Below are 21,698 nucleotides of genomic sequence, written 5' to 3' on the forward strand. Positions count from 1 at the left end.
TCATATTATATAATTAAAAGGGGGCCTTAATTCAAAGCCCGGGTGTTAATTTTGGAATATGTCTGGATTTTGGCTGGAGTAGTTTTGTTATTTTAATGTTTGAAATGTAATACCCCCTCCCATCAAAATTATGTCTAAATTGTCAAAATAATAAAAAGTACTACATGTCCTTAAACTTAATCTTTTATACCAAGCTAATCTATCGATCAAGTGTACAATGTGAAAAATTATTGAATTGCCGTCTTTACATAGAAAATAATCCGCCAGCCAGGTATTATGTAAATAGTGTAATGCTTGATAACGGGATTTATAAACTATGATATGTTTAACTATGTCGTTAGAAGGTTTCTTTGGATATTAAGAAACTTGGAAAAGAGTGTTCATTCTCAATTACGATTTTTAAATAATTGCGCATTGTTTCCCCGCGTTCTGTCAAATGACCGGAACGAGAACAATTCGCATGCGTACTGAACCTATCCGACCCCGCGTGGCAACCATATAGTGTAAATAGCGTTGAAGTTTAATCTATTTTCTGGTTGTTTTGGAAGTTTAAGCTTAGACAATGGCTTCCAAGGGAACCAAGAAAAATGCGTCAACAAATAGAGTCAGTTCAGCCACCCCAAGAGAGTAAGTTCATCGTCAAATATTACCTGAAGACGGAAATGGCAAAGTGTCATTAGAAACAACATGGCCGCTGGTTTTATTTTTGTTTCGATTATGATATTCTAACGTTTCATACCATATTGGTAATAAAGCTCCTGATGTAAATGACTTCTGAACAAAAACTTGGTATGAATACATCCTTTACAATATCTGATATCTTCGCAGTAGGTACGAATACGGAGCATGAATAAAATCCATTTCGTACCAAATATATTTCGAACCAGGTGCATGCAGCAAGTATCAAGGCCTGGTGACATTATATATTGAATATTTCAATGTCGGGGAATAACAGAAAAATTCAGTCAGTTTGTATTTTTTTAATACTCAGACAAAAAAAATGCGAGCCTGGATTGAAACTTCTCGTACTTCGTGTAGGAAAAGATCTGCCCTGATTTTCTGTAAAATCCAGAGGATTTTTAACATGGAATCAATCTATACTTTTTGTGTGAGTCAGTATAAAGATTTAGGTGGATTCCAGATGGAATAGAGGGCAAAATATTTTAAAAAACTGAACTTATATCTATACAAACTAGCCCCATGTGGTTCTGGGACGATCTGTGTATGAAAAGAATTGGAACCACTTCCTTACCCTTGCATGATCATAAGAGGCGAATAATAGGGTCTTAACACTTGGTTTTGCTGTAACTCTGTGATTCCAGCAGGTATGCAAATTTTGATTCCATACCTCATGTTTTTATTTTGATGTAAATGAGATGTGAAATCAAAATTTGTAGTCGTGTTTGGCGCCATATAAGCTATACTGTGTTGGTGCACCGTAAAACCCAAATAAATACTAGACAAACTATTATACATTACAGAAGTTCTGCATACAAGCATGCTGCAGGTTTCTCTAAAACTATTTGGCCTTTTTGCTATCAAACTTCATACATATATTTAATGCATCATGACATGACCTCACAGGAAGAATTTCATAACTCTTATTATTTATTTTGTCAAAATTATGCCCCATTTTAACTTTGAATTTTGTATAAAAATTTAGTTTTGTATGTAAGCAGGTTTTTCAAAAACTACTTGGCCTGATGCTTTCTATCTTCACACTTGTCTTTGGCATTGTGAGCTGACCTCACTTGGCAAGTTACATAACTCTAGTTTTTATTTTGTCATAATTATGCCCCTTTTAACTAAGATTTTTTTACAGGTTCTTTATTTGTCTTTGGCATCAAGGGCTGAGGTCACGTGGCAAGTTTCATATCACGATCTGGCTTTTAATTACATTTTATATATCACTTTTTGACTTAGAAATTTTTTCTAGAGCTTTTGGATGTAAGGTAGTATTAGGTGGAAAAGCTTCCAAGTAGTAGTGTGCTGTAGTAAGACAGTTCTTGTTCCATTTGTTCCCCTCCCCCTTTCAACAAAAGGGAAAAAAAGAATCACTGTCAGTTTCTTGTGCCTTAGTTTTCCATCACTAGTACTGCTGCCACATAAAACTCCAATCTCTAACCCACTGCCACATTACATCCCCATTTCCACACACATTTTTTTTCTGTTGCTGCCTCCACAGATCTAGAACTTTGGGCATATATTGCCCTGCTTTTGGGAGCTCTTGCTTCCATAATTCCTTCCTCATAATTTTGTCAAAGATTTGAATACTGGTTATTATAGTAGATGGTATTGCTATCTTGTTTCTTGTCTGGTCCATAACTCTGCCATTTATCAAGGGATTCGAAAATAATTTGACACAAATGTTAACCATATTAAGAAAGTGTGCCGCGCTTATGACCCAGGTCTCTCAGGTCGAGGTCAAGGTCACAAAATGATTAATACCAAAACTATGCTGGCATATTTTGCACAGACAACTATAGCATTCTTGGGCACGCTTCGAGGGCATTTGTCACTAATAGTGACAGCTCTTGTTTTTAGTCGATTTGCGGCTAAAGTTTGGTCCCAGTCCCAATGAAAAATAGTATGTGTTTTTCCCAGTTTTATCTCTAAAATTCCCAATTTTCTGAAAGTTGGCAAAAAAAAAGGCCTGAAAGTTTTCAATTATGCATGATATGACAATAAAATTATTGGGGTCAAAAATTCGTTATGTCAGTGCTGATATTATGGTATTACATTAAATTGTAAATACTTCCCCATAAACCGCATCATTGAAAGGCATGATAATGTAAGTGTCTATTGATGGTAAACATGCCATCTAAAAAAGTAAGTATTACGCTATGAAAATCAATTAAAAAGACGTGAAATATATGCCAAAAATCGATGTTTTGTTCGATATACAGACTTTAAAACTAAAGATTCGTCTGCAAGTCAAATTACCACACCTTCAACAGCTTCATCTTGCCAAAGTGAAACCGAAAGTACAAATATAGAAAAATTAACAGTAACAACGTCAGTGGCTGGAATCTGTATACATGACAGATTCAGACATTGATGATCTAAGTGATAATGAAACGCACAACACAAGTCATGTCTATAAAATTATGTTGAAATATCAAGCTCAAAAGATACATGTTTGCTTGTAGAATTTCTTTTTGTTTTCAATGAATAAATATTGATAATTTCATTATATTTTATCATAAAACTTGCTTAAAAAGTATTGTTTGTTAAGTAATCATGAAATTAAAAAAAGTCCCAATATGGATGTTTTACAGTGCATTTTTCCCAATTGTAAAAGCCCTGGTCCCATTCCCACAATAGTGTAAAAAAACACCTTAGAATATAATTTTATGTTTCATATGTTGACATTTTAATTTCTCTTGTCTAGCAAAACATGAATCAGTATATGAGCTGTGCCATGAAAAAACCAACATAGTGGGTTTGCGACCAGCATGGATCCAGACCAGCCTGCGCATCCGCGCAGTCTGGTCAGGATCCATGCTGTTCGGTAACAGTTTCTCTAATTTCAATAGACTTTGAAAGCGAACAGCATGGATCCTGACCAGACTGCGCGGATGTGCAGTCTGGTCTGGATCCATGCTGGTCGCAAACCCACTATGTTGGTTTTCTCATGGCACGGCTCATATATTATTTCTGATCTGTAACAATGTACCAGTTTTGATGGCTTTTGAACAAAAAAAAATATTGATAATAAAATTGAATAGATCTAAGATGCTCATGATTGAGTAGTTCACACAATAATTAAAAAAAAATCTCTATAAACAGTTGTTTCAGTAACTTGTACATCATGTATAACCAATACATAAATATCACAGAATGATTACAGTTACTATGTAAAATCAATATGAGATGCACCATTAGCAGAGAAAATAATAAGCAATTGCGGTCATTTGTGCTTGAAGAGAATTGATGCTGTTGGGTGATAAATTTTCAAGGACCAATTTATTTTCTTTATTTGTGTATCTGTCTTGTATGATGCTTAAGTGATGGTGTTAAAATCGATAGTTAAATCGAAGGCCTTCCATTGGCCGTTGGCAAATCATACAAATAGAATGAAACACAAATGCATTTAAAGCTAAAAAGAACTTTGTTCTGGGAGTATGAAATTTATAACTCTTACAACAGCAGCTAGGTAAGCAGTTTGTTTTTAGAAGAAAAAAACACAACATTTCTTTAGGATAAAAATATTAAAATTTAATGGAACATTGTATTGGATATTGTAAATAATTATATTTAATTATTTTTAAGTTATAGTTTGAAGACGGCAACTTGGCATTTGTTTATGAAACTAAAAAATCAAAAGCATAAAGAAAAAAGTACGAAATAAAGTGATCAGTACGCTGTTCTTATGACCAAAAAAGTAACAGTATTAAACAGATATTATAAGCGATTATTGTCCAGTTTTCCCATTAGACTAAACCTTCCTGGACACTCCCATAATATTTTACATTTGATTGCTGAAGATGCCGGTGTTATCCTTTGGGTATACTGTAAAATCATTTAATTTCGTGGGCATGAAATTTCGTGGTTTTTGTCAAGACAGCAATTTCATGGGGATATGAATTCATGGATTTCAAATTTTGAACATAAAATGAATGGGAATTTTACACGTTCGTTGGGATTAAGTTTCGTGGATTGACTCAACCACAAAATCCACAAAAATTAATCCCCCACGAATATTAATGATTTCACAGTACTGTGATCACAGGAATGGCTATAACCTACACTGCAAGCTGGGTGAGGAGGATTGTGTTGTTATACATAATTATATATATAGTATGGTTGTACATTACAGCTTGAAAATTTCACTTTTAAACCAAAAGTTTTCTTCTATTTCCAGAGCTGCGTCTATAGCCCAGAGTGCCACAGATAAAAGACCAAAACTTGTGATCTGGCCAGAGTGGAACGATGCCGATGTTAATGCAGAAAAATGGGTAATTTTTAAGTATTTTGAAATTTATCTGACTTGAGCAGTTTTTAGTTTTCTAATGTTGCAAGTCTGGAAAATTGTAACGCTGAAGTCTGCTGTAAATAGAGACTATGATGATATGATTATTTTATTACATGAAAAATTGAACCTTGGTACTTTATAAATTATTTAAAAATAACAATGCTCTAGAACATCAGATACAAAGCTTTTTTTGGAAGTATAGTCGATGAACTAATTTTGTCTTTTTGCCTGCCATGTTTTGTTAGTGCAAAATTAATGTGCTAAGAGAGATGAACATTTTTGGCCATAGGAAAAGTTTGAAGTCATACCTACACCAGCTGTGATAGAAATATATAATCTGCCAAAGAGGAAAAGTTGTGGAAAATTGTCTTTCCATACTTGTTAATGGATTGTTTCATGAGTTTAGTGCTGTAGCAAAAGAGGAAGCGTTTTTAGCTCACTTGTCACATAGTGACAAGGTGAGATTTTGTGATCGCCCTTCGTCTGTCATCCATTCGTCCACAATTTCTTGTGAACACGATAGAGACCACATTTCGCAATAGATTTTAATCAAACTTGTATGCAACTTGTATTGGTATATCTCAGTTCCTTTCAAAAATTGGCCAGATCCCATCATGTGTTCAACAGTTATGATTCCTTAAAGGTCCAAAATTTGCTATTTTGGCTTGTGGACATGATAGAGACCCCATTTTGCAATCAGTTTTAATCAAACTCGCACACAACTTGTTTTGGCATAATATCACGGTTCCTTTCTAAAACTGGCCAGATGCCATCATGGGTTCCAGGGTTTTGGCCGCTTAAAGGGCCAACGTTTGCTATTTTGGCTTTTGCAGCCATATAGAGACTTCATTTAGGGTTTGATTTGATACAGACTTGCAAAATATCTTTAACAATAGATATTGGATTCCATGCTTAATCCGTCAGATCCAATCATAAGTTCTGGAGTTAAGGCCCCGGATTGATCCCAGAAAGAGTCAAAATTTGTTAATTTTTACCTTGTGAACATGATAGAAGTGACATTTTACATTCAATTTTAACCACATACACACACAATTAGATCTCGGTTCCTTTCGAAAACCGGCTAGACTCCATCATGGGTTCTACAGTTACTGCCCCTGAAAGGGTCAAAATTTTCTATTTTGGCCATTTCAGTCATACAGAGGTTTCATTTATGCATTGATATGACACAAACTTGCACAGAATGTTTGTCTGGATGATCTCTAGGCCAGGTTAGAAACTGGGTCATGTGGCATCAAAAACTAGGTCACCCACTCAAACAGAAGGAAAAACTTGTTAACACCCTAGAGGCCACATTTATGACCCTATCTTGGTCAGAATGTTTATCTTAATGATTCCTTTGCCAAGTTTAAAACTGTGTCATAGGGTTGGGGTCAAAATCTAGGTCATCTGGTCAAATCAAAGGAAAAACTTGTTAACGCTGTAGAGGCCACACTTACGACCCTATCTTTTTGAAACTTGGTCAGAATATTTATCTTGATGATTCCTATGCCAGGTTCAAAACTGGGTCATGTGGGGTCAAAAACTAGGCCACCACTCAAATCAAAGGAAAAGCTTGTTAACACTGTAGAGGCCACATTTATGACCATATCTTCATGAAACTTGGTCAGTATGTTTATCTTGATGATTCCAAGGCCAAGATTAAAGGTGGTTAATCAGATTTTTGTCAACTAATGGATTTGTTCGAAATCTAATTCTATGTAATGGGTCATTTTGTTCCTTAAATTAATCTCTAACAGAATATATGAAAACTGAAAAATGTTGGAAAATGTTGCTCAGAAGTGATTGACCACCTTTAACAGGTGAGCAAATTAGGGTCACCATGACCCTCTTGTTTTTGTTTTGTATTTTTGAATATATTTTTTCTGTATACCAGAAAGTGAGAAATTTGATGCCCTTGCTCCAAATTTTTTGTACATGAGAAAAGGGATAACAACAAAAGCACAGGTTATTCAAGATGGGGTAGTCTCCTGCTCCATGAACCATTCAGTAAACATTAAAATTTATGGGCTTGAGATTTTGTAGTTTTATATGTTATTGCTATTTCTTTGGGACTTGAAAATTTGGTGAAATTTAAAATTATTCAAGATAAAAGGAGTAGGAAGTTTGTGTGTTAATTAGGATTTAATTTACTGTGAAATCATTAATATTTGTGGGGAACTGATTTTCATGATTGAGTGAATCCACGAAATTTAATCTCAATGAACAAGTAAAATTCCCATTCATTTTATGTTCAAAGGTTGAAATCCATGAATTCATATCCCCACGAAATTGCTGTTTTGACCAAAACCACGAAATTTCATGTCCACGAAATTAAATGATTTTACAGTATCCCCATGAATAATACTGATTTCACAGTACTTAGTTGAAAATGCTGCATGGAAAATTTTTGCAGGAAATGAATCTCATTTTGTTAAACTTTTTTCTTTTAATCATTGGTGCAAAGTAATAAATAAAAATGGTTATTTGCTGTTGTTGTCAGATATGCAATCTGTCAATAAATGAAATTAATCATGTCTTAGACTAAGTTTTTTTAAAATTGCACTAATTGAAAATTGATGAAATTCTTCTGCGGAATAATTTAGACACTCTAATGATGTATCCCTAACATTACAGATTTGAATTTCTTCCAGCTTGATTAATTAGACAGTGTGAGCTAATTACCTCATTAGCTTGTATCAGATTTCGATAATAATGCAACATTTTCAAAGAAATCAATAACACAAGGATTATATGAATGGATCTGGACTGAGAGTTGTCTTTCCGATTATAACACTATCACACTATCGACTCCCTCCTGAATAGATGTCCGAATAGGTGTTGTGAAAAAAGGTCTTCAATATTTTTTGACTATAATGAAAAATGGCTCCTTTTTTGTTGGTACACATAAACTTATTCCTTTTATGCCTGCATATTAAAATCACTTACATAATGTGTGCGTGGGTCCGTGTAAATTCTTGTCTGGGCTGTGACTCTGCTGTCCATGAAGGGATTTTGAAATAACTTGGCATAAATGTGCACCATAACGAGGTGACATGTCATGCTTAAGACCCTGATCCCTAGCTCCCAGGTCAAGGTCACACTTTGAGGTCAAAGGTTAACAGGGTCTGTTTCGTGTCCATAACTCTGCCATCCATGAGGGGATTTTGAATTAACTTGGCACAAATGTTTACCATAATGAGATGATGCGTTATGTGCGAGACCCAGACCCCTAGCTCTAAGGTCAAGGTCACACTTAGAAGTCAAAGGTTAACAGGAACTGTTTCGTTTCCGGTCCATATTATACTCTGCCATCGATGAAGGGGTTTTAAAATTACTTTGCTTAAATGTTCCCTATAATGAGATGACGTGTCATGCGCAGTACCCAGACACCTAAGCTCCAAGGTCAAGGTCACACTTAGAAGTCAAAGGTTATCATGGTCTGTTTCTTGTCTGGTCCATAACTCTGCCATTTATCAAGGGATTTGAAAATAATTTGACACAAATGTTAACCATATTGAGTAGGTGTGTCATGTTTATGAGCCGGGTTTCTTGGGTCAGGGTCAAGGTCACAAAATGATTCATACCTAAACTATTCTGGCACATTTTGTGCAGACAACTGTAGCATTCATAGGCACACTCCGGGGGCATTTGTCACTAATAGTGACAGCTCGTGTTCTTCCATAGAAAAAATTTATTTAATTAGAAAGAAATGTTTGATTGAAAAGCAAGAGTCTTATATATGTACATCTCTTCAAGAAATAAAGATACATTATATTCATATTTAGATTTTTTGGAAAGAATTGCGAGTTATTTCAAAATTTAAAACTAAATCAGATATATTAATACAGGATGATTATATAGCTCTATAGTATATACAGAACTACTTTAAAACTTCAGGTGACACCAGCGGTAAGGGAGTAATGTTGTTAAAATAGTTTTAATGTTACTTTATGATGTTGTGTTTTTTGTTCCGATCCATCTAGAGGCCTCTTTAGTTGAATGCCTGAAAAAAACAACAGTGAAATGTGGGTGTAATGTTTTGTTACTTGCAGGTTATTGATTTTCAAGGGTTTTTATGCCCCCGGCATCTACTGATGCGAGAGGCATATAGTGATTGTCCTGTCCGTCCGTCCGTTTGTTCGTCCGTACGAGGTTAACCAAATGGGACCGTTTCGTCTAGCATCAATACCCCTTACTAGAATGACTTGATAATAATGCAGATGTAACCTGTGACCATTCCTCATCTTCAGACATCACCTGACCTCAGTTTGACTTGACCTTGACCTCATTTGGACTACGGTGCTTATATGGGCCATTCTTGGTTAACAAATGGACCGTTTCGTCTAGCATCAATACCGCTTACAAGAAGTATTGATAAAATCAGATGTAACCTGTGACCATTCCTCATCTCAAACACACTGACTCAGTTGCCTGACCTGTTTGACTTAGGTTTTGTGTCACAAGATGCCACCAGGCATCAAGGTTTATGAATGCAGCCTTGTTTTTTTTGAAATTTACAAACAGTTTTTTTTTTTTAATAAAATATAAATAATCAGGTGGATAGCCTATCAGACTTTTTGTTTTATAAAAGATTGTTAAAATGTTAATCATTTAGGGAGTCAGTCAACAGGTATGATAAACTCACATTTATATGTTATTTATAGGCGTGCAGTGGGGAAAAATCACTTTTCCAGTTTTGGAGCTATGCATTGATAGACTGGCTACTAGACTGATGTTAAATAAGTTGTCTTGGAATTTCAGATGTTTTTTCTTTTATTTCATGTAATAGTGACAAGTTCCAGAATATTATAGAGATTTTCTCGAAGAACTGATTCTAAGATTGTGCTAGTGGACAAAGTATATAGTTTCGATACAATTACAATTTTAAAAATAAAAATTAAAGAAAAATGACATATATCATAGTCTAGGAGCTAGTCTAATTGGATTGGGAAAATTTCTGAATTATGCACTGTCTTGCAGTTTAATCATTGGGGTCTGACAGTTAGTCTTTGTGGGAATGTTTTTTTTATTTTCTTTTCAAAATGTTCTATTTTTGTTTTGGATTCTGTTCACTGTCTTGTTGAATGGGTAAGCACCTTGTTACTTAAGACAGTAGGGTAATTTTGGTTGTCAAAAGCCGTAGAGAAACTGTTTACATAACATGTTACATATCCCAGTATACTGGAACCAGAATCCCAAGAAATGGAGCAGCCTCGGGACCAAAGGAAAAGTTCAGTTTGGGGGTGGGGTGTGGGTGTTAAATTCAATAGAATAAACTTATTGAAGACGGTCACAATCCAGAATCCATTTTTAAGGGGTTCTGGTTCAAAGAGTTTCCAGAATATTGCTACCTGCAAGTTTGAAGAATATTTATTGAATTGTCACAGGAAGGTTTGTTATGTACACATTTTCAAAGAACTGTCTTGGTGTTATTTAGAGTGTGAGCTTTTTAGAGTAAGATGAAACTTGGTAGAGTAAACTACGTTGCAAAATAACCAGTACTCATAGAGGACTAAATTTTGTGGATTTTTTTATGAGTCAGTTCCATGAATTTACTTAGCTGTGCGCAGTGATTGCTTTCGACCCGTGCAGTACCAGTCAGCCTGCAACCTGCAGTTGTCAGGTCGCATGTCCGCTATTCAGTCAGTATTTCGTGAAACCCTTTGAATAATATGGGATGTCCAATTGAAGATGGACAGTCTTAAATATGCAGGTAAGGTTATCCCATTATAACTTGGCAATTAACATCTCAAGTTTTTAACAAGTTTTACAGTATCACAGTGTTTTACTATTTTTATGTTTTGAGAAAATCATTCACTTCAAAATACAAAACTTTTTGCAGCTGTGACATATATAATTAAATGTAGTGTTGTCCAGTTTGCATGAACAGAAATATAGTCAACTGTTTCCCTTCTCTGTTGTAGGACATGGCCCATAAAGGCAAAGAAAAAGACAAAGGAAAATCTCCGGTCGTCTCACATTCGTTTGACGATCCGGAAGGGAAGATTGAAATGCCACCAGGAATGAGAGTGGACCACTGGAAAAGACCACAAGATTACATCACAGAAAAGGTAGGTTGGCAGAGAACTTCACAAAAAAAGATGACATTTATACTGTTTTTGCAGTCAGTTATCTCGCTATATATGTAACTACTAACTAGGAATAATTTATTTGTAACCAAGATCTCCATCTTTGTGCTGTTTAATTAATTCTAACATTTTTTGAGAAGATTGAAATAAGTATGACAGTTGCTTTGAGTCAAAAGGAAAATGAATTTTGTTTTCATATATCATCATGTATTTCATGACATGATGTCTAGGTTATTTAGAAGCATAAGCTGGTATTTAGGTTTGTAGTTAAGTTTCACATAGTATAAAATTTTAATTGCTAAAGTGTTCGAGAACTTTGAAAGTGATATCTTCTTCTGGAATATATCAGCATTAGCACAGACACTAACATTCACGCATGTGGGAAGGGCATCTGATTGGCTTGCTGAAAACTGGAGCCTTAAGTTTGTAGGATATTTCTGTGCCAGTAAAACTAGAAAATTTTCCAGCTGCCTGAGAAAAAAACAAGATTTGAGATGAGAATGTGTTTGATTTTGTTCTTGCAGACACCAGTTATAATTGATCCAGATGGAATGACATCATATGATCTGATCACAAACAATGAACATCTACATGAAAGTGAGGTATGTTAACATCGTCAGCTTTGATGAAATTACTCCACTTCAGTCGGCATTACCCCACCCCCAACAATAAAATAAAGACATGAATGTTTTATGCATTAATAATCAAACAGTGATTAAAGTCAGTGCGTGTTATATCTGATTGATACATTGTTCAAACTTTGCTGATATTCTGAGAAATTCTGGCAAAGCAAAAATTGCTGAGGCGCATTTTTCCCTAGAACCTTGTCACATGTTTAAGCAAAGAGAAAAATATAAGAAATCACGGTGGGCAATGGTAGAAGAAAGTGATCTTGTACATTATTTCGTTTTTATTGTGTTGTGTTTCAGACAAATAATTGAAATTTTATCCATTATATAATTTGTAAGTAAAGTTAAACAGATCAAATTTATACAGATGGTTCCTCTAATTAATTGGCCTTTCAGATTTTTAAAACATTAACAGATTGCCATTGCATGACACAGTTGTACAAAGTCAAGTAATAAAGACATTCATTGACTCAAAAGTTGGCTAAAGAGCGAAATCCAAAGCAGTTATTTCCAATCAAATACAGTTAAAACATTGAAGTCAGCTAGCTGCAAGCATCAAAGGATATACAGTGTAAACACGGTTGCAACACATGCTTTTTGTGGACCAATTACCAGAGTGTTAATCCGAACATTGACCTGTTTGAAATGTTAAGAACTAGTCTAAAATGGAGACACTTGAAATTTCCAAAGCGTTGGTTTTAGTATATGTACAGTCATGTAACATTTAAAACTATTCCTTCATTATTGCAATTACTTATTTCCTTATTTAAATAAACTTCGACTTAAAATGTATAACAGTCAGAGACACTGACCTGAACTGATATTCTTTAAAATATACGCATTGCTTTTGTTATTTTTGAAAAAGCACTAAAATGATTTTTGGTATTTTAAGCACAAGTATGTACTTTTTCAGCATGGAAAATTCAAAAGGTCAGTCTTTGTTCATTTTTTTTTCAGCTGATGCGCTATATTATCAGTCAGATCATGGCATTGTGGGAAATCTGTGCCGTGAAGAATCCACCTCAGGATCAGATGCCGGCAGATCCTGGAGTTCCGTATGAGGAGGTGTCACATACCTGGAAGCCATGGGAACATATCTACACAATGAACAAGGTCCAGAAGGGGCCTCACATTCCACCTTACAACCCATATGGAAAATATGCTGTCAGATTATACTGGATGGTAAACAACTTTTTTGTTCAGAACTGTTGTAACTTTCTGTTGTCACATTGATAAGTTACAGTAGTTAACACCAAACCCTAATATAGCTAAGTGTCAAGTTGTAAAAGAAAGTTTCTTGGCCAATTTACCTTCCTCAAGCTCCAAGTAGATATTCATTAGGGATCTCAGTGGCCGTGGGTTTTAGGTCTCCGACTTCACCTTGCTTGAAGCCTAGCAAAGATGTATGCATAAGCCATGTATGGAACCAGTCGAAATAGCTAGCTTAAATTTTTTGTTGTAAACTGTGCTATTAGAGTACATTTCCTACATTGAAAGCAAATGTGTGAATTGACATTAAGACAAAAAAGCAAAACAACTAGTGGTTTTTTTTTGGGGGGGGGGGGGGGGAGGGGATTGGGTGCTGATTTTAATGCAAATAATGGGTCTTTTTACTTTCTTTGCTCAATTTGTTTACAAGATTGTCGTATAAACTAGGGATGTTTATCAGTTGGAATGCTGATATTTTTATATAAACTTTAAAACATGTTTCAGAGTGTAACAATTTTTCATAGACCTTTGATGAATCTACTCTGGTCTACACGGATTTATTACTCGTTATTTGATGGCGACTGTCTTGATCCATGTTTGGCTTAGTATCATCAAGGCTAAGGTCACGTCCAGTTCCTTTCTACAGCTATTAGAAAATATATTTTAAGTGTAGAATAATGAATTGCTTGGTTTTCAGGGCTGTTGGAGAAAGGTGATTGTGGATGACACATTACCATTTGATGAGAATGATCGTCTAATGCTGCCATGTACCACGATGCAACATGAGGTCTGGCCAATGTTGCTTACTAAAGCACTCATCAAAGTGGCTTCTCTTGAGTATGTATATACCTTACTTGATGTGTTACAAAACAACAGGTATTACACAGTTGCATGGGGACCTATGTGTTTCCCTCATTAAAGCTTGATACTAGATATACACATGTATTACTTAAATTGTGTTGCTGTGGCATGTACTAATTAAAACAAACAATCTTGAGATTGTTCACACTAGAGCAGTACTATGAATTTCAATCAGTGTTATTTCATTCTCAAGGTATTTTAAAACAGGCTTTACTTGTACTCTATTTTGCTGTATATTACTAGTCAGTACAGAAAATGTATAATGATAGGAATGATATGCCTGTTTTCAGACTGCCTGCTAACAAAGCATAAGAATATTATACTTTATGATCTTAGTTATTTTTTTGGCAAGGAAAATATGACTGAAACAGTTAATATGCCTGTTCAGTTCTGCAGCCTTTCTGAATAATAGTTAGAAGTTGTCATATATACCGGTATGCAAGGGACCTGTTTAGTACTGTTAAGGAATACAGGAACTCTAGGAGGCATGCTGAGTGACAACTGTTATCTTACTGAAATACTGCTGTAAAATGGTGAAAATGTTTGTTATGAACAACTAATCTTGTTTGTTTCAGTTACACTGGTGGTAACCCTAACTGTGAGTTTGGGGATGTGAGCATCGTTAGCTGCCTGACTGGCTGGTTACCTGAAGCAATACCGCTACAGTAAGTGACAGAGTTTCAGTTTGTACATTAGCTGGCTATAAAGTAATCATTCCTTTGTACATTGGAACATTCTGGCTAGCAGTGCTCTAGCTAGGGGTGTATTTCAGCAATTAGTATGATAGATGTATAAAACACTGAATAATTGATGACTTCAGCAATATGCAGTTTAACATTCCACATTGAAGTTCATTGCACAAGTTTCCCCATAGACCTGCATGTATGCATTTTTAGCTGGTATATAACAGTATCTCGGAAATTTGAAGTAAGTATTTTTCAAAGTTATAATGGTTAATACCTAAAAGAAAGTGCTACAAAATAACATAAACTTGCCAGTTTTGGTTCACCAGTCGTTAGAAAATATTGTATTAGATCCTCAGTCAAGATGAATTATCTCCATGGCGATATAAATTCTAGTACAGAAATCACGGAACACTTTAGGTTGAATGGCTATTTGTATTAATTGAAATACTGCTGAAATATCACTTTAAACCCAAATTTCTTGTATGATATTGTGAGATTTCAAGATCCACAACTTGTACTGAAATTCCAGAGACATCAATCCAGATCTCAGTAGAATTGAATTTATACTCTTATGTATGCATGGCATGTAGATGTTGTCTATTTTTTAGCTCATCTGATTTTTTGAAAAAAAATGATGAGTTATTGTCATCACTTGAGCGGTTGTCGGCGTCGGCGTCGGCGTTGCCTGGTTAAGTTTTATGTTTAGGTCAGCTTTTCTCCTAAACTATCAAAGCTATTGCTTTGAAACTTGGAATACTTGTTCACTATCATAAGCTGACCCTGTATAGCAAGAAACATAACTCCATCTTGCTTTTTGCAAGATTTATGGCCCCTTTTGTACTTAGAAAATATCAGATTTCTTGGTTAAGTTTTATGTTTAGGTCAACTTTTCTCCTAAACTATCAAAGCTATTGCTTTGAAACTTGGAATACTTGTTCACCATCATAAGCTGACCCTGTACATCAAGAAACATAACTCCATCTTGCTTTTTGCAAGAATTATTGCCCCTTTTGGACTTAGAAAATCAGTTTTCTTGGTTAAGTTTTATGTTTAGGTCAGCTTTTATCCTAAACTATCAAAGCTATTGCTTTAAAACTTGCAACACTTGTTCACCATCATAAGCTGACCCTGTACAGCAAGAAACATAACTCCATCCTGCTTTTTGCAAGATTTATGGCCCCTTTTGGACTTAGAAAATATCAGATTTCTTGGTTAAGTTTTATGTTTAGGTCAACTTTTTCTCTTAAACTATCGAAGCTATTGCTTTAAAACTTGCAACTCTTGTTCACCATCATAAGCTGACCCTGTACAGCAAGCAACATAACTCCATCCTGCTTTTTGCAATAATTATTGCCCTTTTTGGACTTAGAAAAATCATTTTCTTGGTTGAATATTATGTTTAAGTCAACTTTTCTCATAAACTATCAAAGCTATTGCTTTAAAACTTGCAACAGTTTTTCACCATCATAAGTGGACACTGTACATCAAGAAACATAACTCTGTCCTGCTTTTTGCAAGAGTGATGGCCCTTTTTAGACTTAGAAAATCATGGGTAGGACAATATTTCTATTATACAAAAAAAATCAGATGAGCGTCAGCACCCGCAAGGCGGTGCTCTTGTTTAACCTTTATTGTAAAGAATGCTTTTGATTATTTTGATACTATTCTTTAATTTTTGATATATTTATCAAAAACCCTGTTTTTTTATGGCTTGAGAGTCACTATTGATTTGCTAAGTCTATGCGACTAATTCACACCAAATTTTGTTATCAAAACACCTGATATCTAACCATACTCATTTCTTCAAATTACTGCTAACTTGTTGGCATCAAAAAGAAGTTACAAAGAGCACAGAATATTTTGCTTTCGTTTCTTAAGAAAATTTGTACTTTGCTTGAAAAATTTCAACAAAAATTGAATTTTGCGTGGTCAGTTGTTAAAAAGAAAAACCTGTTTATAGAGTAAAAATAAACAAAACTTCTTTTTGATTAATCCAGTATTTATCCTAGATCAAAGTATCTGTATTTATTATAATATTCCTCTCACTAACATCTTTTTTGAATATCACATTACTGTATTGACATTTGTGCAGGGGTTTTCTCCTTGAAGATCAGGGTACTAACCAATCAAAATCACAGCTGAAGAAGCCCAACTCTGGGCGGGCCTCCCCGTTGGTCTCTGCAGGCCAAGTTCTTGATAAGTTCATCTCAATGAGCAATCAGCCAAGTCGTGAGAACTCGGCCATGAAACCACATAAAAAGATTGGAGTTAATGACGACGTCAGGCAAGGAGAACTGCTGTGACTGTTTTTGTTTATGTTTTATGTTTGAATAGAGAGATTCAACAAATACCGAGTGTTGTTAACAACTGAACATAAAAAAATGTTTTTCTACTTTGGTTGTCTATAAGACTGAATATCACTGAAAAAAGTTGAAATAAAATTAGCCAATTCTATATGGTAAAAAAGGACCACTTGGTCTAGTGAGAATGTGCCCTTAAGTGGTTAAAATACTGTGTAGATATTTAAATCAGAACTGAAACCAATGTTCTTTGGATTTTGAAGTCAGGTGGTCTCTGATCTTAGATGGTTTTAAGTACAGGTTTAACTATAGAGGTAGGATTTGTCAGTTGTTAACAGCACTTCAACTTTAATTGCATGTATGACAGACATTAAAGAGAATGGTTTCTGTTGCTTTGGTTATGGGCTGTATTTTTAGTTTACTAGTGCTTTTTTTTTGTTTTTTGCAGTGTTGTTTTTGTTCAGTGCTTTGCAGCTACTGTAGTAACACTATTCTTTTAACTTAAAAGCATTCTGACCGCATGACAAACAACTTTGGTCTGTACTTGATTTGATTTTATTCTTTGTTTTTAGAGAAAAGTTTGCTTAAAAAAATTAAAGCTTGAAATAATCTGACACTTTGCAACAATTCTGTACCCAGAAACTTGCTTGTGATTGACAGTAATGGGCTAATTAGATGGTAACAGTCATGCTTTGTCTGAGATATTCATATACAGAAAAACACTGCTCACTCGAGCTTCTATGGCTCAAGCACACAGGCTCACTCAAGCAGTTTGCAAGGTCCCCAGCTGTACTCCTGCTATCTTCTAGACTTGAATTGCTTGAAATCCTAGATAAATCTAGCATTTGGCACACCCCTTTGTGACTAAACAGTCTTTGTTTTACTGTATTTGAAAGGAGCATGCTTTTGCTAATATCTTGTTTATGCATTGCCGCTTTTTCACTGCTAAGTTTTAAAATTATGTTTTCAGAAGTGTTGCTTTACTTTTCTTCAGTTTGTTGCTTCATTTTTTTGAAGTCGCATAAATAAGCACTAAAAAGCAGATGCTTTAGCTGCTAGTTCTTTCAGTTTCCCATGATATTTGGTGTTGGGTAAACTGCAGTGTAGAATATTTTCTTGCTTTTATGATTCACTATCGAGATTTGTCTTGAATTAAAGCTTGAAGTTCATTTACTAAACATTTGTATGGTGTAAATTTTCTTTGATGTATGTACAGTCCAACTTAAACAATGATCATGCTAATACCTCTGTAAAGTTGCTTGAACTCCAGAACCAGTCTTGGCAAAACCACTGTATGATACATATTGTTTGACCTTGGATAGCTCGAACACTGGTGGCTGGAATTCTTTTTCGCTCATACGTTGAATCTCCATTATTGACAGTCAGTTTGCACATTTCAATTGTGCAAACCTTTTACATTTTGTGGAATTAGCGGTGATTAAGAGAAGATTAAAGTATCTTTAATTTGGGTATATTCTCTTACCATACTGGTGTTTTTCTTCTCAACTTCTTTAATTTATTCCCCATGTGGTTCTGGGATGATCTATGTATGAAAAGAATTGGAACCACTGCCTTACCCTTGCATGATCGTAAGAGGCGACTAATAGGGTCTTAACACTTGGTTTTGCTGTAACTCTGTGATTCCAGCAGGTATGCAAATTTTTATTCCATACCTCATGTTTTTAGCTCACATGTCACAAAGTGACAGTGTGAGCTTTTGTGATCGTGCAGTGTCCGTCGTCCGTCGTCCGTCCGTGCGTCTGTGCGTCCGTCCGTGCGTAAACTTTTGCTTGTGACCTCTCTAGAGGTCACATTTTTCATGGGATCTTTATGAAAGTTGGTCAGAATGTTCATCTTGATGATATCTAGGTCAAGTTCGAAACTGGGTCACGTGCGGTCAAAAACTAGGTCAGTAGGTCTAAAAATAGAAAAACCTTGTGACCTCTCTAGAGGCCATATTTTTTACATGATCTTCATGAAAATTAGTCAGAATGTTCATCTTGATGATATCTAGGTCAAGTTCGAAACTGGGTCACGTGCCTTCAAAAACTAAGTCAGTAGGTCAAATAATAGAAAAACCTTGTGACCTCTCTAGAGGCCATATTTTTCATGGGATCTGTATGAAAGTTGGTCTGAATATTCATCTTGATGATATCTAGGTCAAGTTCGAAACTGGGTCAGCTGCGGGCAAAAACTAGGTCATTAGGTCTAAAAATAGAAAAACCTTGTGACCTCTGTAGAGGTCATACTTTTGAATGGATCTTCATGAAAATTGGTCAGAATGTTCACCTTGATGATATCTAGGTCAAGTTTGAAACTGGGTCACGTGCCATCAATAACTAGGTCAGTAGGTCAAATAATAAAAAAACCTTGTGACCTCTCTAGAAGCCATATTTTTCATGGGATCTTTATGAAAGTTGGTCAGAATGTTCATCTTGATGATATCTAGGCCAAGTTTGAAACTGGGTCACGTGCGGTCAAAAACTAGGTCAGTAGATCTAAAAATAGAAAAACCTTGTGACCTCTCTAGAGGCCATATTTTTCACATGATCTTCGTGAAAATTGGTCAGAATGTTCATCTTGGTGATATCTAGGTCAAGTTTGAAACTGGGTCACGTGCTTTCAAAAACTAGGTCAGTAGGTCAAATAATAGAAAAACCTTGTGACCTCTCTAGAGGCCATACTTTTGAATGGATCTTCATGAAAATTGGTCAGAATGTTCATCTTGATGATGTCTAGGTCAGGTTCGAAACTGGGTCATGTGCCATCAATAACTAGGTCAGTAGGTCAAATAATGAAAAAACATTGTGACCTCTCTAGAGGCCATATTTTCATGGGATCTGTATGAAAGTTGGTCTGAATGTTCATCTTGATGATATCTAGATCAATTTCGAAACTGGGTCAGCTGCGGTCAAAAACTAGGTCATTAGGTATAAAAATAGAAAAAGCTTGTGACCTCTCTAGAGGCCATACTTTTGAGTGGATCTTCATGAAAATTGGTCAGAATGTTCATCTTGATGATATCTAGGTCAAGTTTGAAACTGGGTCACGTGCCATCAATAACTAGGTCAGTAGGTCAAATAATGAAAAAACCTTGTGACCTCTCTAGAGGCCATATTTTTCATGGGATCTGTATGAAAGTTGGTCTGAATGTTTATCTTGATGATATCTAGGTCAGATTCAAAACTGGGTCACATGAGCTCAAAAACTAGGTCACTATGTCAAATAATAGAAAAAAAACGACGTCATACTCAGTTCAAAACTGGGTCATGTTGGGACAGGTGAGCGTTTCAGGACCATCATGGTCCTCTTGTTATTTTGATGTAAATGAGATGTGAAACCAAAATTTGTAGTCCTGTTCAGTGCCATATAACCTATACTGTGTTGGTGCACAGTAAAACCCAAATAAATAAATCAATCTTTAATTTATTACTAAAAACACAGATGAACGATTATTAATAAATAGTATACTATTGAGAACGTCTATGAAAATATTATTGCGTATGCACAAATTGTTTACCTTCAATTTCAGAAATGTATGAATTATGCTTAAACTGCATCCTTTTACCCTTATCATGCTGGAAAGAAATTGGTTCTGCCTTTGCGACCAGTGTAGATCATGATCAGCCTACACATCCGTGCAATCTGACCATGATCTGCACTTTTCCCTATTCAGTCATTCTACTAATTGCTCAAACAAATTCCCATGAGCCACAGGAGTTCAATTGAATGTTGTTAGACTGTATATATGTTAGATGCTTTGTTTTTTGCATGGTGATGGATCTTTAAATTTTATTTCGCATTGTGCTTATGAAGCTGTTATTATTAATATAAAAAGTTTCAATTTTTTTTCTTTACCTTCTGTTTGAAGAGTTGATGCAATTCTTTGGTTAGCTGGGCATTTTATATTGTCTGCATGCCCCTATTTTCTTTCTTCTTACCTGGTGGTAATGAGAACTGCATACACACATGACTGCTATTTTTAAATCTCTTCCTACAGCTACAAGTTTCTTATAATGCAAAGTTTAGGAAAAAACTTAGTTTATATTTTGTATTTGGTTGGGGAAGGATGTAACACAATAGTTTTACTGTAGGTATGGTCATATCAGTGAGGTATGGGAGTTGTTGAAAGGAGTATTGCCAGAGTTTAGACTACCCCTGCAGGAATGGCAGAAAGCGTTGATGGAAGAAGAGAAAGCCAAAAAAGATGAAACGGCATCAGTGGTAAGTCAAATAATTAACATACTTCCTGCAATGTCATGATTATACTTGAAATGTATTGCAGTACACAGAACAATTATTCTAAGAAAATTGTTGTGAATTTCTTAAACTAAATCCCCTCCAGTTGAAAAAAATATATCGGTATATTAGTAGTTTCATGTAAAAAAATGCCTTCCGGCTTAACTCGATAGGTAGATTGCAGATCTATGGATCAAGGGGTAGTGTGTTCGGTCCTCAGTCGAGGCATATGTTCTCCGTTACAATTTGATAGAAGACATTGTGTCTAAAATCATACGTTCTCAACCAGTCTGATTCATGTGGGGAAGTTGGCATTTACTTGAACGGAACAGGTTTGTACTGGTACAGAATCCAGGAACACTGCTTAGATTAACTGCCAATTGTTACGTTACTGAAATACTTCTGAAAAAAATGCATTAAACCAAAAAATAAAAACAAAAAACTTTGTTACATATTGTCCACTTATTAGCTCTATAGGTAGAGTGCAAGACTATGAAGCAGGCATGTTGGGTGAATCATATGGTCTATGGGACAATTTGTGAGAGGGCATTGTGTATAAAGTCAATTGTCCTCCACCTCTGATTCATGTGGGAAAGTTGTCAATTACAGAATGCAGGAACAGTGGTAAGGTTGACAATCATGACAGAAATACTGTTGAAAATAGCATTAAAGTTAACCAAACTTTACAAGTCTTTCTTTTATCTTCTTAC

The 21,698-nt window shown here is 35.3% G+C and overlaps 1 protein-coding gene across 37 annotated transcripts in view; it reads left to right on the forward strand.

Annotated features, from left to right (window-relative positions):
• The window catches only part of LOC128556235 (androglobin-like), a 156,811-nt gene that overhangs the window by 66,854 nt on the left and 68,259 nt on the right, over window positions 1-21,698 (forward strand). For 26 of the 37 annotated variants that reach the window (XM_053540638.1, XM_053540639.1, XM_053540641.1 and 23 more), the window contains 9 exons: window positions 4,865-4,958; window positions 9,591-9,605; window positions 10,900-11,046; window positions 11,589-11,666; window positions 12,651-12,875; window positions 13,600-13,739; window positions 14,339-14,428; window positions 16,542-16,733; window positions 20,844-20,973. In XM_053540638.1, coding sequence (XP_053396613.1) covers window positions 4,865-4,958; window positions 9,591-9,605; window positions 10,900-11,046; window positions 11,589-11,666; window positions 12,651-12,875; window positions 13,600-13,739; window positions 14,339-14,428; window positions 16,542-16,733; window positions 20,844-20,973 — 1,111 coding nt within the window. Of the gene's footprint in view, window positions 1-458; window positions 628-4,864; window positions 4,959-9,590; window positions 9,606-10,899; window positions 11,047-11,588; window positions 11,667-12,650; window positions 12,876-13,599; window positions 13,740-14,338; window positions 14,429-16,541; window positions 16,734-20,843; window positions 20,974-21,698 lie in introns of those variants that run through there. The other 11 variants (XM_053540640.1, XM_053540643.1, XM_053540649.1 and 8 more) reach the window with 4 other exon arrangements.

Source organism: Mercenaria mercenaria, chromosome 4 (genome assembly GCF_021730395.1).
Source record: "Mercenaria mercenaria strain notata chromosome 4, MADL_Memer_1, whole genome shotgun sequence".
NCBI classification, from domain to species: domain Eukaryota; kingdom Metazoa; phylum Mollusca; class Bivalvia; order Venerida; family Veneridae; genus Mercenaria; species Mercenaria mercenaria.